Source organism: Epargyreus clarus, unplaced genomic scaffold, assembly GCF_041222505.1.
Source record: "Epargyreus clarus isolate Ecla_fem2 unplaced genomic scaffold, WU_Ecla_fem_2.2 ptg000015l, whole genome shotgun sequence".
NCBI lineage: Eukaryota > Metazoa > Arthropoda > Insecta > Lepidoptera > Hesperiidae > Epargyreus > Epargyreus clarus.
This window is the reverse complement of record NW_027332223.1, coordinates 12,021,706-12,043,538: the sequence shown is the minus strand read 5'-3', so window position 1 is coordinate 12,043,538 and position 21,833 is coordinate 12,021,706. Positions and strand designations below refer to the sequence as shown.

The following is a 21,833-nucleotide window of genomic DNA, read 5'->3' as shown; positions in this document are numbered from 1 at the left end:
ATTAGCTGTAGAATGAGGTTTTTATCACAATTTTCATAAAATACCATCATAAATTTAAAGAATAAATAATAGAACATAAATGAGGTATGTTGTACCAACACTAGAAATTATTTTGGTGAGCTAATACTTTTAGTATGAGAAATAAGTCCGCTAAATTAGTAATAAGCGAAAGAAACGTCCAATAGATTAACTATAATGTTGTTGTCCCGCAACGTTATATTTTATATTGTAGATTATTCAAAACACAGCAATACAAAACTCTTTATTAATGTAACAACACAATGTACACTACAGTTGCCACAAAATACTAGGATTTGACCCATTTACAATTGCTGCTCATTAAAGATTCTTGTTTATACAAATGTCCGCTCGCTTTATAAAACGCGGAATGTGAAATTATTGACGGGTTTTACGTTCATGAAAAAGGGCATGTACCTACGATTGGATTCCTATTTCATCGAACTTAATAAGTGCTTCCTTGACAAAATAGTAATTTGAAAGTCCAAACATAATACATACCAGTACTAATAACTACTACGTCACATACGCACTTCTATCGAACGTAATAATGATTTACAATAACGCGATTTTTACGTTACCATTTCAAAGACCTATCGCCCGAGTGTTATTAATCAATAAACAATATCTAAATATAAAAATTGCCATAAAACAATTATTGTATCGAACAGATACATTGGATCGGCTGCTGGTCCCAGAAGCGTAGCGTAAAAATTGCTCATTAAAACCTTTAGGGTGTGCGTTTGGTGCAATGGTGCGTGTAAGGCAATGATATTTTATGTAAAAAGAAGACAAAAAAAATTACGTCACAAAATTAGAAGCTTGCGTAAAATTGCAAGACTCATTATACATTTTGTACCTATGCCGAGGCTGCTCGTCTGAACTTAAAATTTTTGATGAAACCACTTGATCGAGCCTTAGGAAAAGAAAGAGGACTTCTCCAATCCCCTTCCTGACAAATCATATATCTTTTATCGAAGATGTCTTTTTACTTATAATATCATTGATGTAGAGGAACTGTTCGTTTTCCATGACACTATGACTGGATTTCACAAGCTTTTATTTTAAGCGTCTTCACATCTAATCAGAACGAGCACAAACACCGCTGCCACAAGTTGTAAATAGTTGATTTGGTGATTTTGCCGCATTCAAATTTCAAAGGAATTCACACTGTATATTGTAAACAATATCGTAGATTATTGACTACCGGCTTAACCGTAGTATCTGAGCGAGTGAAACGAACCGCTGCCATTCAACGGTGTCGTGGAAAGCGAACGCGTGTGGGTGTGCGAGTGTGTTGGTGTGTATAGTCCGCGAGGGCTAAGCTGAGCTTTGCATTTGTATGAGTACACATGGATAGTGTAGGTGTGAAGTGAGATTACGTAGTTTAATTGATTTTTGACAATCGTACATCTTCCTCACTTCTTGTACTGTGTAGCAGAGTTGTTTAATTTTTAATATTTTGTTTTTCTGTTCGATTTTTTAATAAAATAGTATTCAATATAAATAAACCGTGAATTAAAAATAACACAAATATTTTTAATTAAGTAAAATGAAACGTTAATACTTGGTACAATTCACTAAATTGAAAGTTATAAAAAATGTGAAGACCGACTAAAGATAAAAAAAAAATAGATAATAAACATTGTGGTAGTTAAATCCACCATTTGTCTGCATTGTAATTTCTAAATCCCAGACTTAGTTTACTTTTGTGTGCACTCACACAATGCAAAGCTCAGCTCAGAGCTCGCGGCCTACGCGTGTGCGCGGGTGTTCGTGCGGGAGCGTGTGGCGCGCTACTCGGGCTCGGGCGAGTCAGGCGCGTCGTCCGCCGCCAGCGTGGTGCCGGCCGCCGCGCGCACCTTCTTCAGGTAGCTGGCGCTGTCGAACTCCAGGCAACTCTGTACGACATCACCGCACGTTAGAAACATTACAATCTTACACAAAGATATTGTATATGTCTAGAAAACGCATGGACAGGTAAAAAATCATATAATTTTTAACCGACTTCTTCATTAATCTAAAACCCGACACACAGTATAAAGCACATTTGACTACGCGCACAAATTTAACATCTGCTTATCTTAAATATTATAAAGTTATGCCAATTAGAATCTAGACTTATATAATATCTTCTATTTACATAAATCATATGAAAAAAATATTTACACAAAAATATAATTATATATAGATACTTATCTCTCCGTGATTCATGCGAGCGTCCACGTTTGTGTTGGATGTTTGCTTTTATCTGATTTCGCACGGTTAAATGATTAAGTAATGTGTTAGTGTTTATTGATCGTGTTGCATGTCTCTCTATACTAGAAAATGAACCAAGAATATTCAACAAAAATAAAAATCAAACCTATCTTACAAGTTACTGTACAGTGTACGCCATTCCTACTAGTAGCTATCCTATGAAGAACCTATTTTCATCAGTAAAAATACTAATATTTTTATTGTGTAGACAATATGTCCAAAATGTGTACAAAATGTAAGTATCTAAATTGTTTAATTTAATTTAGTTCTCTTGTAACGTGCGAAATCAGAATATCACAATTACGTGCAAATGAATTAGATATTTGTTAGAAAGTGCAAAATGGCAGAAAAGAATATTTGATTAAGTTATAGCAGTCACTCACGAAATGCGACGTGTTAAGTTAGTAAGAAGGAAAGACGGTTACTTTTTAAATGATATATTTAATAAAACCACAAAACAGAAAAGAAATACCACAGGCAATTTGTTAACACGCAAATATGGCTGTATATATATTATATATATGTATAATATATAAAGCTAAGCAGATAATTGAAAATAATTTTCAATCAGAAATTATGGAACAAAGCAATTATGTATTTCAAAAATCATAGTCACTTTCTACCTGTAGCGAACCTCTCTCGAATATCCATTCTGTCCAAGCAGCAATAACATAAATTTAACTTATGGTTAAATATATTATTTGAATTTCAGTAAACCAGTCATAAATACATTATAAACATTATGCATATAAATTTTCCAATAATTAACAGAGAATATAACAATTACAATACTACAACTGTAAACATTTCAGGAATCAATATATAAGCTTCTTCGTTAGAAAAAATGTTTAAATTCAATTTCTTTGTAGCAAAATGAATTATGAGATCGTAGAATTCGTCAGAAGATCACAAGCGTACAATGTGACAGCTTACATTAAGCGCAAACTATTCCCGACTCGCCCGTATCACTAGTAATCAGTCTTATTTTTAATGTGCAACTTACTCTATCGAGATCAAGTACAGCTTACTAATAATGTGCTTTCCCTAATTTAATATTAGACTTACGTTTCGATATTAAGTAGAGATCCATTTACAACATTTGACTAGAATTTTTTAATAACTATTACAACTATATTACTCACTGGATTTAAATATAATTATGCTACCGAAGCCCCATCTATAAGCGTTTCGCCCAAAGCATTGCAGTGTGTGAAGTACGTGCAGTTAAATTTACAAACAAAAGAGTGGAAGAGCGCGTTCAATATTAAATGCTAAAAATGGCTAAAGATATATCATCTTTAATCAGTTTTAACACGTACACATAATATTGAGCGCTCAATATTATCGTTGAATAACAATTACATCCGAACGGGCATCCGGGCGGGCATCAAGGAATGCAAAACAAAAGTTCAACTTTTGCGTTGAATTACATCCAGCGCCCTGGAGACACGTGCGGAGCGGTGTAGGAGGGGGAGGACGGGGCGAGGGTTGCGGGGGAGGCGGGAAGTGCGGAGAGAGGCGGAGAGGCGGGGCGGCGCTAGGCGGCGTCGCGGGCGCGCCGCGCCTCCACGCCCGGCTGCGGAACAAAGGACCCACGTCGGATAAGGCAGCGACCTCGCCGCCGCTCACACCACCGCACATCCACCAAATTATATTCGTATCCCCTCGGGTACCCCCTTGGTAGCGAGATTCCACGAACATCCCCGAGGGTCGGTCGTAGAATCGAATCGATCGTAACTCGTTCGGGTGTCCCGGTACCGCGAAACCCCGCCGAAGCGCGCGGGCACCTCGAAGCGAAAGAGCATAGCGACGCGAGACGGTTCAGTAGAAGTTCCGGCAGAGCAGCGCGGCGAGGTAGTTGGGGTGGTGCAGCGGCGGCCAGGCGCGCGGCGCGTAGGGCGCGGGGGGCGGGGCGAGCGAGGGGGGCGGGGCCGGGCGCTTGCGCGGCGCCAGCAGCGTTACCTTGCGCGCGAGGTCGGGCGGGAAGGCGGCGAGGCCGGCGGGCGGCAGCTTGCTGAGCGGCGAGTCGGCGTACTGCACCAGCGTCTCGTACGTGTACGTCTGGCGCGCGCCGCCCGCTCCTGCGCACACACGCTCGTACAGCGGCCGGACACGTCCAACTCTCCGTAGAAATGTCGGTAACTCGACTCACACACGTACATAACGTAACAATTTTAATTTTTTATGTATTTGTAACCGAAACAAAATCAATTGCAAAATAAACAGTTTGTGTCCGAGTTGCCGCACTTCTAGGCGTAATTGTAAGATTCTAATGTTAAGGAAATAAGAGAGCGTTGTTTTACTTAAATTTGCACTATGTAATGCAGGCTAAGAAACAAAAAATATAATTGTTAGCGTTAAGCTTTATAAAGTAAGTATTACTCAACGGGTGCTTTTAAGTAGCATTCATTCACATACGCATAGCAAGTTAATAAAACTCAACCACAGCCAAGTGTAGTAACATCTCTGATTAGCTAATAAGTATTATTATTGACTGACATCTGCATAAATATGGCACGACACGATACAAGTGAACAAGTTACATGCTAAATGAGGCTTGTTAGTGTGATGTTATAACAATTCGTTGATAAATATGACTTACATAAATATGTATGATTTGTTAAAATTTCAAATGTGAAAAATAGTATTCCTATTAAATTAAAAAAAAAAATGATATATTTCGTTTAATAATTGTTATACTTAAATTATAATTCAAAATTAATCTGAATCAGGATTCACTCTCTTATTTAATATATCTAATTTAGTATACAAAGTATTGAATCCTAACAGATCAACTCTTATTTATATAACTGCTGTATTATGTATAAATCTTGTATATAACTATGCTAGTCCCTTAAAATATAACAGTTTGGACTTTTTAATAAGTAACAAAAACAGTATACTTTATTAAACTTCGCTCATTCAAATTTCATGTTTTTTTATGGTAGGAAAACTATGCACACCACTATATGAAATAATAATGTATGTGGTGTTTTATGTAGTTGCTATACATATATGTTTATTAATATAATATTGAAATAAAATCCAAATTTGTGACATTTCTTCCATCTTTTTTACTAATTTTGTATCTAAAATAAATATGTCGATGAAAATAACGAAACATATTTTATATCACGGCGTGCGTAAATGGACGTTTTACGCACGCTTCGCGTGCGCAAAACCCCCATTTCCGACCCCGTAATATAAAATTTTATACAACACGCGGACGAAAAATGTTTTTCTGACTCGTGTGATTGCAGTCCTCGCCTGCGGCTCGGCCTGCAAACTCACACTTGTCAGAAAAAAATTTTTCGTCCTCGTATTGTAATGTACTATTATGTTACAAATTTGGAGCTGATCTTCATTATGGCATGACTGATCATTTGTAAGGAATTTTATAGGACCCGGCACGATTAAAAAGAGTTTATGTGGAATGGTAGGATCTACACTACACAACTAGTGAGAGAACAGACTAAGAATGAGGTCTAACGAGACTGTGTTTATTCGGTTACCGCGCGGACCCGAAATAGACCCGGATCTTTCAAAACTCACGATGACGTAATTTTGTGCAGTTAAGTTGCAGGTGGGGTTCATAGATTAGTAAAGATTACTCACTCCTAACAAGAAAATGTACCCAGTTTTGAGAATTGAAACAGTTGCGTAAAAAAATTTTGCCACGTCTCCGTGCTAAAATATCCCTAAAATATTTGAAATTATGATTATAAATTATTTAATTATCATGAAAATTACGCAGTATTAGTTATTTATTCGTAATTTTTCTCTGAAATTTTTTTATTCGTCAAGAATTCAAAAAAAGAACTTATTATAATAAGCCATTTGCGGCTTCATTCAATTTCAAGGCGGCGAAGTATCTTTACTAATCTATGGTGCGGTTAAGAAGGCGCCCCCGCAAACTCGACGGAATAAAAGCACTGCGTGAGGTATGACCATAAATTATGCTGTCTACATTATATTGTTATTTATTTCTCGTGAATAGTAATAACGCCAGAATATATTTTTTCACTTTATTTTTAAAACAGTTCTATCGTTTTGGTATCGATAATTAAAAAGTAAAAGTTTAACATAGGGTAATTTCACATTTGAAGATTACTTAAATTATTATATACAGGGAAATATTATAGGAAAACTTTAAATTTATCATCTAAATGTCTGCTTGACCAAAACGTTCCGGGCACCGTTGAACAATTCAAGACTGCCATTACTGAATGAACTATGTATATTTTTTGATTTGGTAAAGGTACGAGTAAGTATAGCAAGAGCAATTTTTATGCCTAAGTTTTGATCTTTAAAGGTACATATCGGGTTTTTACCGACTAGAACAATCAAACTACGCAATCTTCTTCGATTACATTTCTTTGTATTTAGAGCCAAAAAAAATGAAGTGACTGGTGAGCTAATTAAGTCTACAGAGGACAGGCTTCATGAAGTCCGCATCGTGCCGAGCCGGGGCCGGGGCGGGGCCGGGGGAGGGGGAGGGGAGCGGTACACAGCAGCCTTACCTTGGTTCTTGTCGGTGGAGGTGGCGCGCGAGAAGCGCGGCCGGCGCGGCCCGGCGCCGCCGTCGCCCGCTGCACACACACACGTCACGCAGCCGCACACCACCGCACCGCCGCACGCCGACCACGCCCACACACACACACACCGCCCGACGCACACCGACGCATTCGCATTCGTGTACGTATTTATTCCACATGTACGCGTACGTAACGAGATTGACACCCCGAATATTTGAACACATTCGCAAACTTACATTAGCAATGCAACGGTCTTAAATATAACAAGAAGAATAAGCGAGCCCCTGTCCATGTTTCTCAAACATATAATAAAGAAAATTACTCTTATATATATTTTACTTTGACATAATATATTAAATGATTATATCTTTTCGTCCCAAATAATAGTATTACAATTAACTTAACTTACTTTGACATATTTTATAATCTATATGCTGCCTATACATTTATCATGCATGATTTAACTTATGATAGCAATAAAATTATTTTATTTTGCAGGATACTTTTTGAGTAATATTGCGAATGTTTTTTATACATTTTAAAAAAACGAAATATAAACGACACGATTCAATGCAAATGCGCCGTAACTGAACTGAAATTGACTCAAAAGTCACTACCTCTACGCACAAGATACCAGAAATAAAATATAACATTCTCAGACACAAAACGTACTTACAAGGTAGTCACTTGTGAGCAATCCCGGGCGGGTGTGTTGTAACAATGTAATGGCCAAAATAAATGGTTGCAACAAAAATTTGGAAAACACCGCAGCGGCCGTGGGATATATGGTCAGCGATTGGTCAATAGATAGTTTTTGTTAATAAATGACATGTAAATAAATACATAAATAAGATAAATATATTCAATATGATCAAAATAATAATGGACCAAAATGATAAGAGATTCAAATAAACTCAAAATGGATTCATGTGAATGATTTCTTTAATTTCTTCTGTTCTAATCCTAAATGCTTCAGTCAGTCGCTTTTTTTTTGGAAATTATTGTAATGTTATATCTCGTATATTGCACAACTCTTAGTAGGAAACTCCACAAATCCATGCATTTTCAAGGGTTATTCCTTCAACTACAGTTAGTATCAATATCTGGTACAAAATCTACTGGAATGCAATGTTATTTCTTATCTGTGCCGCTTTGCTTTCATGGTTTCTATCTAAAACTTCAACCTACATGCGACTTTTGGATCTGAAAACCTTATTCATAAATTTAAAATGTATTTATATCATATATTAATATTAATTATAATATTAAAAAGGGCAACATATAAAGTAAATGTCATTTGAAAAATGACAATTATGAGATAGAGAAACTTGGCTTTTGCTTGTTTCAGTTTTAATTAAAGGACTTCTGTATAAAATTATATATACTTTCTTTCAGTCTCGTAGTTGCCGAAAAATGTTATATCATTAAAGAGGGAGGCTATATCATTACAATTGTAATTAGTTATATGAGGTAAAATTTTACTACAGGTGATCAGACTGTAAAAGGATGAACAGCTAAAGATCCAAGAAGAAAGGCAAGAGAATTCTAGCGTAACGAGACTGAATGACGACAACGTTTAATCATGAGTAACATTTAAAAACCCTGTTCCACTTGAAGATCACAACAACCTCGGTCCAACACATTTTCTATATAAAATGGGCCATCTATACTAGTGTTCCGCAAAATGTGTACCGCGGCACACTGGTGTACACACTGGGCCGCGGAATAGGTTATCTTATAAAATTATTTTAGTAAGTAAAATACCTACACAAATCACGCGAGCGCACGAACGAGGTGTTTCGTTTCAATAAATGTTGATTAATATTACTTAAAAAACAAATTTTAAATTTGTGGTGTACCTCCAAAAGCTTTAGTTTTCCTAAATGTACCTTGAACACAAAGTATTCGGAACACTGATCTATACGAACGCGGTCGCCACAGTCTCCAAGTGGAACATCCTTTCCCCTATCATCCTAGCGTAAGTATCGCGTCGCTTACCGCTGTCGTCGTCCGCGGCGGGCGGCGCGTCGGGCGCGAACACGTCGTCGTCGGCGCCGTTGAGCGCGAGGTCGTCGCGCAGCAGCAGCGCGGCGCCGGGCCGCTGCGACAGCGTGAAGAAGTCGCCCGAGCCCGCGCCCAGCGCCTCCAGCGCGCCCGCGCTCTCGAAGTACTCGTCCAGCACCAGCTTCGCCGTCTGCACGGGGACGAAGGTTTAAAGGAGCTAGAAGCGTTTACGGTTCGACTACAGCGTCACCACCGCCACACCTATTTCTGCCTAATAACAGTAGTTTCAAGCACTGCTGTGTTCTGGTTTGAAGGAATAAGGGAGACAAACTTATATAAAGCGTTCCAATTTAATCCTTAGGGATAACTAGGCATTTGTGGTCAACCTCGGATAGGATGCCATTGTTGTTTGGTGTTGATTACATATGTCCATGGCCATAGGTGACAGTACGCACTTTTTATGTGGTGGACTGCATGCTCATTTAAAACTTCCATACAATAACAAAAAAGCTATTTAATCTACTCACGTTATTATTTAGAAAATTACGAATTAACTTATTTATCTTTAAACTGTAAGTTTAGTTAATCTAATTTGATTTGTACTGTAATGTATTGCAACGCAAGTCATTTAAATTCACATTGTATCAACCATTGCAAACAACCGACACGTTGTGCTAATTGATGACCGTTTTTTCCTTTGTAACACAAGTTTATTGTACATTTTTAAGCAAACAAGGCAAGGACTTATAGTTGGGAAGCCTCAAACACATTTTTAATTTAATAAAAAATATGAATGTTAAGACTTACTTTGACGAGATCTAAGTTATTGCCCGTGATCTTGATGGAATGTTGTCCGAACGTCACAGTGTACTTGTACTCCCCCAGCGCGGCATCGTTCGTTGAGAAACTATGAAGTAGGGCTCGGGAATTGTTGTGGGGTGACTTCTGTAATTAACAAAACACTAAGTTAAATAAGTGGTCTGTAATGTGGTCTGGTCTTCAGTTTTCACAATTTTCGATAGTGGTATTTCTAAAAAAAGAAAATTTTGATTCATTAAGAAATCTTCAAAAGAAATTTAATCTATTACTGGCATGTAAAAATAAATTTTAAGTATCCATGGTATCTTTTAATCTTTTTTTGTTTTCGTACTAGTGTGTGGTATATAAATAATAGGAAATGAAACAGATCAATAAGAAGAAATTTTCATAGTTACATAAGTAATCTGAATAAAAATAAACGGAGAAACGAATATTACCTCTCTGGCACTAAAATGGCATATTTAAGGAAATTTAAACTAATTCAATGTCTTGCAACTTATAACTTATACCTTATTTCTATGACTTCTGTATAGTATGATTTAATTCTGTGTACAAAAACTTATTAAATAAAATAAAAATATTGTGCGATCAATCTGCAATACATGAATTGTATAAATAACTAGCTGACCCGGCAAACTTTGTACTGCCTCAAAATCTATTCATCAAATAGATTCCATATAACATATATCCTATGTTACTCGTAGATAATGTAGCTTTCGAATGGTGAAAGAATTTTTTTAAATTTTAAAACAAAGTTTTCCTCTTTATAATATTAGTGTAGAAAAGAGACATGTGACCTCTCTGGGGCGCGGCGCGTCGTCCGAGTTGGCGGAGTCGAGCGAGGCGCGCGAGCCGGCCAGCGCGCCGTCCAGCGCGCCGTCCAGCCGCACCGGCGACGCGTTGCGCCGGATCGTGTCGCCGATCAGGTGCTTCGCGTGGCTGCCGGTTGCACACACGCACGTTACACTACTTGTTATTATACGTAGCTGAAGGTGATTTTGCTCACGCTTCTATCTTCAAGTAATCATATTGAAGAGTTCCATATATACTGACTTGGAACGGATGCCCCTTCAATTTATATTCATTTTAAATACGGTACTAGTTGAACCCATAAAATAATAAATGACTGAAAACTTTTGTTAATTGCACAACTAGAAAATTTTAGATGTTTTGACATGTACTTGTATTTAAAGAAAATTAGAAATATCCATGCTGATCCATAAAAAATATGAGAAATATTTATATAACAAGACTTGTACATGCAATGCATGCATTAAACAATTTTGTTGCCAAATTTATACAAGCTGGCAAAAAAACAAAATTAAATACTAAATACTCACTTAACATTTTCCTCATTGGGCCCAGTGATCTGAACAAGGCGTTCCTTTGCACCGGGACTAACTGGAATCACAAATTGTATCCAGTAAAATAAATTAAACCATATTTTGCTAACATGATCGTGTTAACCAAGCTCAAGCCGATGCTATTAACAGGCGTATTAAATGAAAAATAAACATGTTCTTATTAAATTTTGTTACATAAATACCAATCAGTTTACACGTGATTTTCATGAGTTTCAACATAAATTATAATGATTATTATCAGGTCATATGATTCTTGGATATCACATAAATGCTTGCTATCAATGATGTATTAGAATGAACAGTGAAGCGTTAGTTATAGGGGGTAAGGTAGAAGTCAGGCAGGATAGACCCGGCACACCATGCGCCCGCCCGCACCGTGCATTCGTACCTCGCTGAAACGATATAATCGTGTCACTTAGCTCCTCGATCATGTGCACCCGCCTCCCCTTGATACCCATCACTGCAACACCACAACACAACTTCAGATACACCGTCACGATGCAAACCCGCCGCGACAAACGCTCTCATAACTTACAGTGCCTAGTATAGCCCTATATCGTAATTTGCAAAATTTATTGCGTATGATGCAAAATAAAATTAAAACATTTAAATGGTGGAAATAAATAGGTCGATGACCACTTTACGGTTTGTTTCCTAAATCTTGTTCAGATTAAATTGAATGTAATTAAGGTGTGAAACAAGTTCTGCCACACAGAGGATGTTAAGATTGAATAATTGGGAGTTTCAGCAGTAACTAAAATTTCCTGACATTTTTAAAAATAGATTTGTTACTTTAAATGGTTAATAAAGGGTGTGTGGAAGCAAATATATTTCAAGATAACAAGATACATTTGAAATTTTAGAAAAATATTCCACCATTTAAATAGTTATTGCATGATTCCTTCATGTACATCATACTAAAACGTACAAAATGTAACTTACAGTACAATAATAAATAAATTCATTCAGGCATAGTTTTCATGCTATAGATAATTATATTAAATATAAGAGAGTTCATTTTACACAGAAATATTTTAAATTGCAAAATAATCTAATCTACAAATCTGATTCCAGATAAAAAATCTAAACAAAAATATTTATGAATAAAACTAAGATTTATGATAATCAAATATTTTAAGATAGTCTTAGAATCTGTACTGATCAACATGCACTAGAGAATATCTACATTTCTGCTAAACAAATAAAAGTATATAACAGATAAGCATACTTGAATCATGCATACTTTGTCATCTCAGTACAGATAGATCTACTATTGACACTTCTCATAAAGTTTATAGACATGCATAATTACTCCTAGGTAAAATAAATAAGTTAATATAAATCTTAAACTTGTAAATGCATAGTAAACAAGGACATTACAATACAGTGTATTTGGTGCCTGCTTTTGTTTTATTGCACCTATATCACAATCTACTTCTAAGTAGAATGTTCAATGGTTTTGTTTCAAGCTGGTAGAAAAAATAGATGTCAAAAATTTACCGCTATCAATATATAAATATATAAAATGCGTAATAAATCACCTTTCCCAGAGTCCGCGTTCCTAATGACGACCTCATCCTTGGAGTAGTTCTTTCCAGGTATCTTGGTGGGCTTGGGGAACTTGCCCGAGGGCTTGATGACCTCCCCGGGGCCGAGCAGCGCGGGTGGCTCGGCGGGCGCAGCCAGCGGGGGCGAGGCCGCGCCGCCCGCGCCCGGACCCTCCATCGTCGGCACTAGTAGCGGCTGCAAGGAATTACAGCAGACATAAGGGAAAGCAAGGCAGGACATAACCACTAGAGTAAGATTATAATCTTAAACAATAACTCCTAACTGTACAAAATGAAAAAAAAAAACAATATGAATAAAATAGGTTTTTACAAAAATATGAAATGCATTGATCCCTTTATAATACTTATCAAAGAAACCTGTTTGCAACTATTATAAAGATATAACATACATTTAAGAAATACATGTATAATGTTAAAAGCGATTTCACTCTAACAAACATAAGAGAAAATTGCAATGTTTATTTCTATACTTTCACATCCTACACCGAGCAAGGTGCATATTATTCTCAAACAATATTAGTTACATAATCTGTAAAGTCAGACATTTTTAAAAAGTGTTGAATATGTATATTACCTCTGCGTGAGTGCCACGATGCCTATAATACTGACTCATGTAATCCGACCCCTGCCAATGTTTAGCGCGCAATTCTATCAGCTCCAAAAGATGCAATCTAGTCTTTTTATCCAGCCGCTCATCTTGAGATCCATTGCGGAAGACTACAAAATACCTAAAAAATTATACAACACACAAGTTTATTTTCGATGACTTTGTAAGAATCTGAAACATTACCAAACAATAAGTTACTTACCATTGACCTACTAAAAAAAGGATATTGTTCATAATTTTGTAGGTTTAAAAAAATGTATGTTTTTGTAACTGTCAAAATATGAAACCGCTATGCAACACTAATTATGTATCTTGATTATTTGGTCATTGGTGTATTTTGGTCTATTGTCTAACACATATTGTATATATATTGTAAAATTATGAATGGCGTACTATATACCTGTCAAGAAAGTCCTTATAGAGAGCTTCGAGTTGCGCACCATACAGCTTGAGGTTAGAGTACATGGTCGCAACATTGCTCTGAAGCACACGGTCAAAGTTCCCCTGCATCATTTGGTACGCTACCGCCTCCGTCAACACTATTAGGTCATCAACTGCAGAAAAAAACATTCAGATTTATTTCTTTTATTCCTTGTTTTGATAAACTTCACAATTAGATAATGTACATACATGCTATAAAACCTATAAATAGAGATAAGTAATCAAAACATATAAACACTTTAATCTTAATTCTTTCATGATGAATACTTTGTTTGTAAATATTGACTGATAAGAAAATTTTATCAACAAAAAATCTTATAATACAATGGTGACCTAAATTAGACAGACAAAAGAAGATTAAAGATAACAAAATGTTGTATAATATCATTTTATTTAATTAATTCTATTATTGTTATCAACAATAACACCTGTAAGAATCTAATAGGAATCTTACCAGAATTAATTTTCACATCCAGTACAGAGTTGCGGTTATGTGCTGAGCTAGTCGTAGATTTCAGGGGCCTTGGAACTTCCAGTTTCTTAACCGTGCGGGTCATTTTCGTTAGGGTCGACATGGTGCTGCTCAAACAAAAGTTTGCATCAAAACATTACACATCGCGTCTACATTTCAACGCCGCAGTACGGTGACGTGACCGACAATCATATTTGGATTCTTGACGGAGGATACTAATAACCTTGTCATAATTTATTCACAACGAAACAATGAAACGCAAACGAACAGAAAATAGGGAACTCACTCGTCCATGGCGACTGCGCCTCGATGCGGTTTATGCACACTAAAACCACTACTAGAGCAAAACGCGTGAAAAGTGAAAGTGATGACAATGATCCTAGCGAATAAATTCGGAACAAATCCAATACGTGTTCATTACTCGTTAGATTAGTTTATCATGTAATAAAAATAGATAGGTGAAAAATTTTGACTTTGAGGGATACTAAATACTTTGCTCAATGAAAAACATTTGGATAAAACAAATGAAAACGATGGAACACAATGAAAGAAATAAGAAATAAACAAGAAAACTCACCTGGCTACGCCATTAATTCGCAATAAAAATAAATTTTATGTAGTGATGGGGAAAATCGCTAATCGTTCATTCAATGTATGACCAAATTAAATTAAAAAATTTCACACAGAATTATATATCACACGAATAAACTTATTTTTTGTAACTATAAACATAAAATTATATAAATTTTGGCCTCTGAAAATATAAAACAAAATAAGTACAAAAACCGGTTTTTAACGATTATTGCTATGATTCACAACACTTGATCCAAACTGTGTTGCCTCAGTGATGAATTTACTAAGAAACATTGTAAAACACAATACGATGACAGGTTTTAAAAATAACTGCTAAGGGCTGATAAAAACTTATTACGATTTATATATATTGAACAAACGTTTTTATAGATGTTTTGTAATATATAAATGTAATGGAATAAGATTTAAATTAGAAATTTATTTTGTATGGAGATTAAATAACCAAAATAGGGTAACACCATACATGAGGTAAACAGAACGTCAAGTCAAGCAATTATTGTGAGTTGTCAATGTCATGTAATCAGTAATGTAATGCAATGTAAGTGTCAGTTTGAGTGTCGGAGGAAGTGGTTGTGTTTTGCTTTTAGAAAACGTAGAATATGTCGTTAAAATGATCGTGAACTATGAAAAGTTATTTAATAATCGAAAGATTTGAAGATATGATTAAAACTTGTACATATTTTTGTGTTGGTGAAGTGACGTAAGCTTGTGGTATCATTCTAGATATTAAAAAAAGGCATGTATGAGATATTTTATATATTTTTTAAACTATTCAGTAAAGTAACCCCTTAGTTATAACAAATCATTTGCCCACATTATGGGCTAAATTAAGTACACTGCATAATTTAAATTACTTGATACATTAATTAGAATACAGACATAAGAAAATAAACACTATTCATATAAAATATTAGATTGTACAAAGCTGTGATTAATTTTTATTTTACGGTAATATCAACTTTAAAAACTTCTTTTTATTAAGCAAATTGACTACATGTATGACCTATCTCGAGTTTACTAACTTTCCTATCGTGAGTTCCAAATTTGTGGTCATTTATAGATAACCATGTAGCACACTGACTACATAGTAGAATATCAGCTTTTTTTCTATAGTAAGAAATAATTTAAGGGAAACAAACAATACATGATACAATCTTATTATGGTACAACTCTTCTGTTAGAAATATGCAGTTGGCCCATTTACTTGTTCATAAGGTGGTTCAAAAAAATGATACACAGTAAATAAAACTAATACAAAATAAGGAGTAGGTCAGACTGTGTTGTATATTGTCTTAAAATGTTATTGTTTTTGTTTCAGGCATCATGCATAAATACTATCTGTCGGTGATGCTGGTGCGGCTGTTGCTGCCAGCAGCACTACTACTCAGTAAGTACACAAAATTTAATTCAAACATACATTTTTTATTTTGGGATTGCTTGGGGGTTTAAAGAAACAAAACAACAAATTTGTGGCTGGATATAAAGATCTACCTATATTCTATATGGAGAGGCAGGTTCAACTTCTACTCCAGGCAGTTTGAACCCATGCTACACTACCTGATGATTGTTTATATTTTTCATATCCTTGCATTAGACCCACATATCACATTGGAATATCTTGTTTAATTATGTTAACAATTTGGTCCTTGTGTCATAGGATGTAATACTATTATAAAATTAAACCATATATTCAATCATAATGGTATAGCTCACAAAGATTGCTTCACAGGGAAAAGATACAGATACAAAAATAGTTTTCAAAATTTATAGAGAGATAACATCCAGAATCTTTTTTTTCTAAATTAATTCTCAGTGTCCAATTACCTCAAAGCAGGCCATGAAATAACGCGGTTGAGAAATTGGGTTGTAGGAAGTAACGCGAGCGACAACGTGAGGTTCTAGGAAGACCCGCGGACCACGGGTTGCCGACCGCTGTTCTAAACCTACAGCGTAGAATATCATCAAAATTCAGCCTATTCTTAGAACGTTATTGAAAATCTGTTACTTGACAAATTCGATTCTATGTAACTTCGGTATTTTTAAAGAGAATAGGATTTACGCGTGTGAGTAATTAATCAATCTATAATATGTCTAATCTATCAATGGTAGAAATTTGACAATGCCTGCCTACCAAAAATTATCAAATGTCGATGTTTGATCGGCAAACATTTGGTAGATTATTGAATTAATAACCGGCGTTAGTACACACAGGAGGCTTTACCCGCCGTAACCGTGAGCCGTTGTTAACGGCCCGAAACGGATAGAAATATGGACAGTCACTATTGTATGATCTCCGAGTGCATCGTCCTCGTGGAAGCACGCGTGACGCAACCGTCAGAACTGCGAATCGGCATCGCCGTACACCGGTCCCGCCGCGCCTTTAATATCATGTGTTTTATTTTATTCCCATCGCTGCATGCAGAATACTACAAAAATAAGTCTGACGTCACCACCGCCAAATAGTTGGTCACGAATAAATGTTAGGTATGCTCGTGAACCTTATTATCTGGGTAATAACGACAGTGTTAGTAAAATGAGTAGACGCTATGAAGTCATTGTCTCACGGTACGTGAAAACAATGAGAATTATTTTGAATTACGCATATTATACACGCGTCTTAACTTTGTCATTAATCTTCCAACCCTCATAATGTTTGTAACAACTGCCTTTGTATTTTAATTTAGGCCTTAGTTAGCAAAGTTTCGATTATAAGTAACCCCAGCAAAATAGGCAAATACCAAATGATGACTTCATCAACATTTTTTTAACTCCCATACTTGATTACGCCCAGAGTATGCTGAAACGCGCTAAGTGAACGAAATGATTAAAAATAACTGAATTAGGTAACTACCTATGTGTATTATTCATTTGTGAGGTATTAATAATTACATTACAACTTATTTTACACTATTTTAATTAAATATGTAAATATGCGTATTAGAAATTAATTATCACTTGCTTAAACGGTGAAGGAAAACATCGTGAGGAAACCTGCATACCTGAGATTTAAAAAAAAAATAATCTTAAAGGTATGTGAAGTCTACCAATACGCACTTGGCCAGCGCGGTGGACTTTGGCCTAATCCTTCTCATTCTGAGAGGAGACCCGCGCCCAGCAGTGGGACATTAATGGGTTGATGATGATAATGATGTAAACATTGGTTTACATTCAAAAATTAACAAATGATAACTAATTTATGTTCACGGTCTTAGTCGGTCTTCTGATAAGACAATCAATGGTTTGACTTTATAATGTAACCTCCGGTAATTATTTTTACGTCGGAGGTATTTGTATAGGGCTCGATATGATATGATATATTTAAAAATGTAACTATACAGTAATTGGTATTTCTTAATTGACATTTTATGGTCCCCAAATTTTTTGTAGTCTTTTATACCTATCATAATATTTTTGCTTATTAGTAGTAATTAAACAACATTCAAACAATCCTATGAAAGAAAGTAAACATTAATAATTGCTTTTGCAATTACTAGATTAAAAATTAATTATAACCACTCATGGCAACGAAAAGTGTTCTTTCAATTTACAATATATAAGTCAATTTAATATATTTTTTTACTACAGTATACTGCGGATATTGCAGCATTGAGATTATAAATATTATACGCTGAACTTCCCAAACTCTCCACCCCTGTACCTATTGCGCTAAAGCCAATAATTAAGTACTACAGCCGGCGTCTAGACTAGAGCATTTCGGTGAGCATTTATCTGTGTTCCAACTATAAATGATACCTAAGTCTAAACTGTATACTTATATCAGTGTAGTCAATGTCGCATTGCGGGCAAGGAGTAATGTATCCTCCCGCTGGGCGCGGGTTCTAGGTGCGTCCTCGTCGCGATTCACGACCCGTTGACCGACATGCCGTGGCCTTGTGGCCCTTTGATTGCTGGGCTACCAATTTGCATGCCCATTCCGTCACGCTACCGACCCTAACAGATTTGGCCCTTCAGTCACGCTATTCCGATACGAGTGCTATCAAAATTTGTTTGGTTCGTCATGAACTGTGTTTGTTATCGTACAAAGACACATATTTTACTCTTTTTATTATATTTCTTTTAAAGGAATGGAAGAAATTCGTTTTTTTCTGTTTTAAAGGAAGTGTTATCTATATATGTAGGTTTAAAAAATGTAATCCCTGGTACGAGAATTTTAATATTATCGGTTACTGCAGGTTATCATTGTTTGGAACTTGGGAACCAAAACAAAATGGCTGCACATTAAAACGTACGTAAACTGCAGTTACAGTTAATCTTGGCAGTCCATAACTTGGAAATGTGTTAAGTTTGTTAAAATTAAATGCTCACAAAGTTTCCCATAGAATTCCATATTTGATAGGTTATTAACTCTTCCCAAAAATATTTACTTATTAATATTTATTTATGTTAATAAGACAATCATCTCGATACATTTATTGTAAATGCTGAATGTTATGTCATATTAGCATAGATTAATTTAATCGGTTTCCACAACGTGCCTCAGAGGAAACCAATTATTAATTTTATTAATCTATTCATGTTTATTATTCACTATTCTTGCGAGTCCAAATTGACAGGTCCGATGAATATTGAATACATTTCACTAAAATTAAATCACTTTAATGTAGTAATTAGCTGCATACCGATATAAAACTGTTTTCGGTAGCTTTTTATATCTTTTCAACAATGGTTTATAATTTGAGTTTTGCCACCTCAATAAACATTTCAATATTAAAGCTGTATATACTGGCAAAGGGCACCTTCACACCCTAATTCATATGGCCCATAAACCTGACGATTCAGGACAATGCCGCGCCCTCTGTTTATATCACCTGTATAGACTCCACATTGAATTTAACGTTCTCGCTTAATATAGAAAGTTGTTTTATGGCGGGGAAACGCTTTTTTGGACACTTAATTATTTTCACTAACCTGATTTTGCGCGAACAATATACGGGTTATTGGTGTACTTAAAATTCAGTCTGTTAAATATTTTAATTGTAACTATTTATCTTTAAATGTTAAAAAAACATCGAATAGAACAATGTTTAATTTTTCAACAATTAGCTATGAGATAAGCGAATTCTATGTATGTAATAAACTTTTAAATTATTTGTGGATATGTCGTTCAATGTTAGCAACTGGTTATGGATCTCCATAAGAAGGTACATCTTTGACTTGCGGAAACCAGGTGCCCGAGACCAAGTTTATAAAGTATAAGTATATAATGTTAAGTCTAACTTACTACAACCTCATAAAACACAACAGCACTTACGCTGCTGCTATAAGGTAGAGAACAAAACAGAGTAGAAATAGAATACAGTATAAAGGTATAGCAGCTACTCTTTGCTTTTCTCTTCTATGAGCTACTCCACTGTATCACTTGTACAAGAAGGCCTACAACTTTTAAAAGCGAAAGAGGTCATAGATCAGTATCAATGTTTACGTTACAAAACTATCAGTCGCACGTAACAATAATCTTGATAAGTCATATTGTGTAACCGACTGACTCACCGGTTTATCTTAGAAGACGATGTGTATTAATTGTGTACCAATTACATTTATATCATTGAATAGGGATATCAATATACGAAAAAATCTTTAATGGATATTGAACATTTATTTCTCACTCGAAGTTTACGTAAAAGGAGCAAATACACACAAGGTCTGAATTAAGTTACATGAAAGCTCTTAAGTAAATTACGAGTAAATCTATTGTCGCGATCACATAGTGAAACCTCTTTCGATGACATTTAGGATAGAATAAATATAAACGTATAAAAAATAAATGTAACGAATGTAAAGTCATAAATATTTATATTTAATAACTTATAATATAATGGTGGTGACAATAATGAAGTCTATAGTCCGAGTGAAAATTCTCGTGGAAAAGTGGCACCATAGCGATCTTACTCCCAAAGTTTTAAGGGTTCGATTCCCGGCTCAACAAGTAAATGCTTGCCGTCATTTCGACTTTAGTTACTTTAACAACTCGTTAAGAATCTGATTGTAACTTTATATTGGACTGGCAAGAAAGTTATTTTTTTTAAGATAATAAAATCCCATTTTACACTATATTGACTACGTGAGTCCGAATATCCCATTATTCTATTAATTTTCGGGGCACACCGCGCCCACGTGTAAGTTTATCAAATTGCCGGAGAACAACTGACAAATTGTGTAACCATAAACTGAAGTGGGTCAGTTGCTAAAACTGTTTGAGGGTAGAGTGGAGCTGGGTCCGGCCGGTGTTTGCTCGGCTAATGGGCCGCGCCTGCTGCACTCACCCTGTTAATTAAACCTTTCGTGATTCGATGTCATCCCTTCCACGGCACTGATAGCTTTGACAACGTGTCAGTGTCGCCTCGGTGAGCTGTGCCCGAAATGTATGAAAAGTGCCGGCACATTCGATCGCGACTTTATGGTACTACTCATTTTCAATCGATGATGTCTTAGGATGTAAGTTAGGTTGTTTTTAGGACAAGGGTCCAAGTCCAAGGGCATTTTAATAATCATAATAAACGTGTTCGAAATATACATATGTCATAACATAACCTTAGCGAATTTAACAAGCAATCATACAACCTTTATTGCAGAAAAACAATTGTGATTTTTATCAAAATATACGCATGCCAAGAATATTTAACTGTATGTAGATACCTATACATAGAATACAAAATCATACAATTTTACTTCATTATAAGCCATGTTAACTTAAAAATGTATTGACAATATTTTTACATGTTGTACAGATTATGTGATGTACGAGTATATGATATTATTTAAAATATTATGTAACTGACACTAATTGACAATGATACTAAAACTTTCTACACTCACAGCCACACAATAGCATCCCCTGTGACGTGGGTGTCATGGACACATACGCAAACATCTCTTAGCCGGACCTTTAGACCTTTGGCCGGAGATTGAACCTGGGACCCTTTGCGCATGATACCTGTATGGTGACCGCTTCACCACGCCCGCGCCGGTCCTCATACATACATTAAATCCGTTATTATTAATTGGTTATTATTAAAACGATACAAAAGAGAGCATTCCCTTATTGCATCACAGATGTACCATGACGTATACGACCACCATTATAATCGTACATCATAATAAAGTCATCAGTCATAAAGATTACCTATCCTA

The 21,833-nt window shown here is 35.7% G+C and overlaps 2 protein-coding genes across 17 annotated transcripts in view; one reads left to right on the top strand and one right to left on the bottom strand.

Moving 5' to 3' along the window:
* Window positions 1–1,539: 1,539 nt before the first annotated feature.
* mxt (Eukaryotic translation initiation factor mextil) lies at window positions 1,540–14,821 on the bottom strand. Of its 10 annotated transcripts, none has more exons than XM_073080840.1 (13): window positions 14,374–14,639; window positions 14,070–14,194; window positions 13,575–13,728; window positions 13,142–13,295; window positions 12,541–12,742; window positions 11,388–11,459; window positions 10,976–11,036; window positions 10,433–10,574; window positions 9,624–9,761; window positions 8,811–9,006; window positions 6,798–6,866; window positions 4,240–4,358; window positions 1,540–1,919 (listed from the first exon to the last, which is right to left on the bottom strand). In XM_073080840.1, the coding sequence occupies exons 1-13, from the start codon at window positions 14,379–14,381 to the stop codon at window positions 1,815–1,817; spliced, it is 1,545 nt and encodes a 514-aa protein (XP_072936941.1). In that variant the 5' UTR covers window positions 14,382–14,639; the 3' UTR covers window positions 1,540–1,814. The 10 variants fall into 10 exon arrangements, with proteins under 10 accessions (XP_072936941.1, XP_072936946.1, XP_072936947.1 ...); XM_073080844.1 differs by lacking the exon at window positions 1,540–1,919 and adding an exon at window positions 2,699–3,853 and having other exon boundaries at window positions 14,374–14,638; XM_073080847.1 differs by lacking the exon at window positions 1,540–1,919 and adding an exon at window positions 2,699–2,929 and having other exon boundaries at window positions 14,374–14,638.
* A 389-nt stretch (window positions 14,822–15,210) lies between these two features.
* The window catches only part of Piezo (piezo type mechanosensitive ion channel component), a 67,331-nt gene continuing 60,708 nt past the window's right edge, over window positions 15,211–21,833 (top strand). For all 7 annotated transcript variants that reach the window (XM_073080833.1, XM_073080834.1, XM_073080832.1 and 4 more), the window contains exons 1-2: window positions 15,211–15,415; window positions 15,999–16,068. In XM_073080833.1, the coding sequence (XP_072936934.1) occupies window positions 16,005–16,068 (64 nt within the window). In that variant the 5' untranslated portion in view covers window positions 15,211–15,415; window positions 15,999–16,004. The remainder of the gene's footprint in view (window positions 15,416–15,998; window positions 16,069–21,833) is intronic.

Bases quoted from the DNA above. Each gene is read 5' to 3' on its own strand.
- mxt (XM_073080838.1), bottom strand. The intron at 9,007-9,623 runs GTAAGTCTTAAC...GTCCCCGTGCAG, and splicing joins ATAACTTAGATCTCGTCAAA to ACGGCGAAGCTGGTGCTGGA. The intron at 6,867-8,810 runs GTAAGCGACGCG...GTGTGTGTGCAG, and splicing joins CGCCGCGGACGACGACAGCG to CGGGCGACGGCGGCGCCGGG.